The sequence below is a fragment of the Rhinichthys klamathensis genome, unplaced genomic scaffold, assembly GCF_029890125.1.
Source record: "Rhinichthys klamathensis goyatoka isolate OS25496 unplaced genomic scaffold, OSU_Roscu_1.1 h1tg000123l_1, whole genome shotgun sequence".
Taxonomy (NCBI): domain Eukaryota; kingdom Metazoa; phylum Chordata; class Actinopteri; order Cypriniformes; family Leuciscidae; genus Rhinichthys; species Rhinichthys klamathensis.
The window spans coordinates 4,094,446-4,097,399 of record NW_026606660.1 but is presented as its reverse complement, the minus strand read 5'-3'; the positions used below and the strand labels follow the sequence as shown (position 1 = coordinate 4,097,399).

Here is a 2,954-nt window from a genome sequence, read left to right as displayed (position 1 = left end):
GAAAAGATCAACCACAGAACCTGGATTCAGATCAAATTTTGTGACAACAGAGGAAAAACAGAATAAAATAATACAAAAAAAAAAACATGAAATATGCCTACACTTAATATATATATTTTTACACTTAGATAATTAACAAATTAACATGACAAAAAGAAAACAGTGAATCCGTTTGAACGAAACGGATTAAAAGCCGCCATTTTTTTCCGTTAGACTAAGATTTTTCGTTAAATAAAAATAGCAGCCCTACCTCAATCCACACCGTGTCTAATTTTTATTTAAAAAAAGCAACATGTCAACGTGATTTGGGGTTAGTCTGGAGCGCAGCCTGTTGACGGTTAGACCCGCGGCAGAAAACACCCTCTCCGATGGCACAGATGTCCCGGGAATACACAGGTAACGTCTCGCTAGAGTGGCCAGCTTCGGGAAGCGCCTTTCATTTGCTTTCCACCAGTCAAGAGGATTAATATCCAGAGATGGAGGATTGTCTCTCATGTAGATGTCAACCTCTTCTGGATAATCAGTGGCTTGACGAGGGGCGCTGTAGTCATCTCCCAGGAGCATCATCATGGCGTTACTTTGGCTGCGGTCTTTATCTCCAGCTTGGGTAGCAGACACCGCTGTCTCATCTTCCGCATTGGCCATTTCCATAGCAGCACACATTTCAATAAGTTTTGCTTTTGCGGCTTCTTTCTCCGTTTGTGCAAAAAACGGGAGATGTTTATGGCGAGGGTCCAGGACAGAGGCGATCAGCGCAGGTTTGGCCACCAGATCATCCTTGTCAACCTGTCACGAACATATAACCCCCCAATTAATACAAAACAACGACAATAATAGTAATGATAATAATAATAGCCTAATAATAATAATAACTACCTGCATGCGGCCACTTAAGGACTGCCGAACTTTTGCCTTGAACTCCGTCACTCTGTGGCCGTCATCCTCGGCTCTCATCAGGTGTGTGTTCAGCAGGCTAAAGGTGATGGGGTAAATGTTGGAAATTGAAACGTTCTTTTCTGATGACATTATGGTGGTTGCACATTTTAAAGTTTCCAACACGGGTGCAATCTCCTCCATTATTTGCCAGTGTTCGTCTCGTATCTCCAGGGTTCTGGCATCTTGCAGCCTTGTAACCGTTCGGTCAGACAGAACAGCTGTAACAGCCCACCTTTGTTCGAGAAGTCTTCCGAACATGTCACACACCGAGTTCCATCTTGTTTTACAAGACTGAATGAGCTGGTGTTTCGGAAGTTTCATTTGTGATTGTTTATCTTCCAGTGCCTTGCATGCAGGGGTGCTGTGGTTAAAATGCCTAACCAGGCGCCCAGCTGCAACGATGACCCGATGCACGAACACATTAAATCCATCATTTACAGCTAGCTGTAGTGTATGAGCAAAACACGGAACCGACTCCCAGTTCACCCGTTCTGGAGAGTTTGCAGCCACAATGTTGCGTGCATTGTCATGAACACATGCAGACACTTTCCCATTAAGTCCCCATGTCTCCACCGCATCAATTAGTTTAGCTGCAAGGTTCTCAGCTGTGTGTCTGCTAGGCATACTCTGTGTTAGAAGGACAGCTGAATTAACTTGCCAGTCCTCATCGATGTAGTGACACGTTATTGTTATATAGCTCTCCGTTGTGAGTGCCGTCCAGCAGTCAGTCGTAAGGGCCACGCACTTTGTGCTTTTGAGTTGTGATTTAAGCGATTTTTTTCTCTCCTCAAAACGGGCTTCAATTCTACGGGTAATAGTGCATCTTGATGGGATTTCGTAATTGGGCTCAATATAGCACAGTAGCTCTTGAAAACCTTCACCACAGACGACACTTATGGGCAAAGTGTCTTTTACAACCATTGAACAGATTCTCTGCGTTATCTCCTCAGATCGCCGTGCATCGCATCTTCTCCCTGACAACATGGCGGGCAAAGTTTGTTGCCCTTCATCACTCGATGCTTGTGGATGTTTGCTTCTCAAATGATACTGCATCGTACTCGTACTACTGCTGTATTTTAAAACAGCGCAGCATATTTTACAGGTAACCTCGTCTTCGCCCTTTCTGTTGAAATGGTCCCACACAGTGCTTCTTTTCGATCGCTTCATTTTGCTTGCTCGGTAAAAAAATGTCTGCAGGCACGTGTGTGGTTGCGCGTGTCGATGCGCCCCGTGAGTTAATACATAGTTTTAACTATATAGTAAAACCTATATAGTTTTGTTTTTTAAACCATGCAGCAAAAAAAAAAAAAAAAAAAAAAAGCTTAAAAAAACGTTTTAAACCGTTTAACTGATAGTATTAATCGGTCAAAATTTTTACTATCGGTTAACGGTTAAACGGTCAAAATGAGCATCCCTACTGCCAGTACTTTACTGTAAAATTACAGCATTGTTGAAACCGTAAAATTACGGTAAAGGGCTGGAACCACAGCTGCCAGTTCTTTACTGTAAATATACGGGTGAATTTTTTACAGTGTGTAGTTTCGTCAAGCTGTCAACCTGAAAACATCAAAATAGGAAACCGATAAAGCAGAAAAGAATTTAGCAGAAGCCAATCTACAGACATCAATGTATGTGGTGTGGTGCTAATGGACCAATAAAATACAAATTCAAGCATGCTCTGTTTGTAATTTCAAAAAATTAGAAAAGAACAAAGACATCACAGAACATGAATGCTTTTCACACATTTATTTTCCAATTGATTGCAGAAACAAAAACAGTGGTGTAAAGATGGGTGTATGTGACAAATATGCAAAAAAAAACCTGTGACATACAAAACCCCAATAATCACACTATTAACTCTAGTACACTGCAGAATTTCACATGACTTTATGCATGTCTTCAATTTATCAGCAAACATGAGTTTTAAACTTTGAATCTAATAGACCATTAAAGTTATAGTTCTACCAGAAAGACTCGGGAGATAAATTGAATGGCTATATACATTTATTGACAGCTCA

The 2,954-nt window shown here is 41.3% G+C and overlaps 1 protein-coding gene across 1 annotated transcript; it reads right to left on the bottom strand.

The window, feature by feature from the left end:
* Nucleotides 1-206: 206 nt before the first annotated feature.
* Nucleotides 207-1,669, bottom strand: LOC130088821 (E3 SUMO-protein ligase ZBED1-like). The gene is made up of 2 exons (XM_056255801.1): nucleotides 877-1,669; nucleotides 207-786 (listed from the first exon to the last, which is right to left on the bottom strand). Exons 1-2 carry the CDS (start codon nucleotides 1,558-1,560, stop codon nucleotides 268-270), a joined length of 1,203 nt encoding a protein of 400 aa, XP_056111776.1. The 5' UTR covers nucleotides 1,561-1,669; the 3' UTR covers nucleotides 207-267.
* Between the last annotated feature and the right edge of the window lie 1,285 nt (nucleotides 1,670-2,954).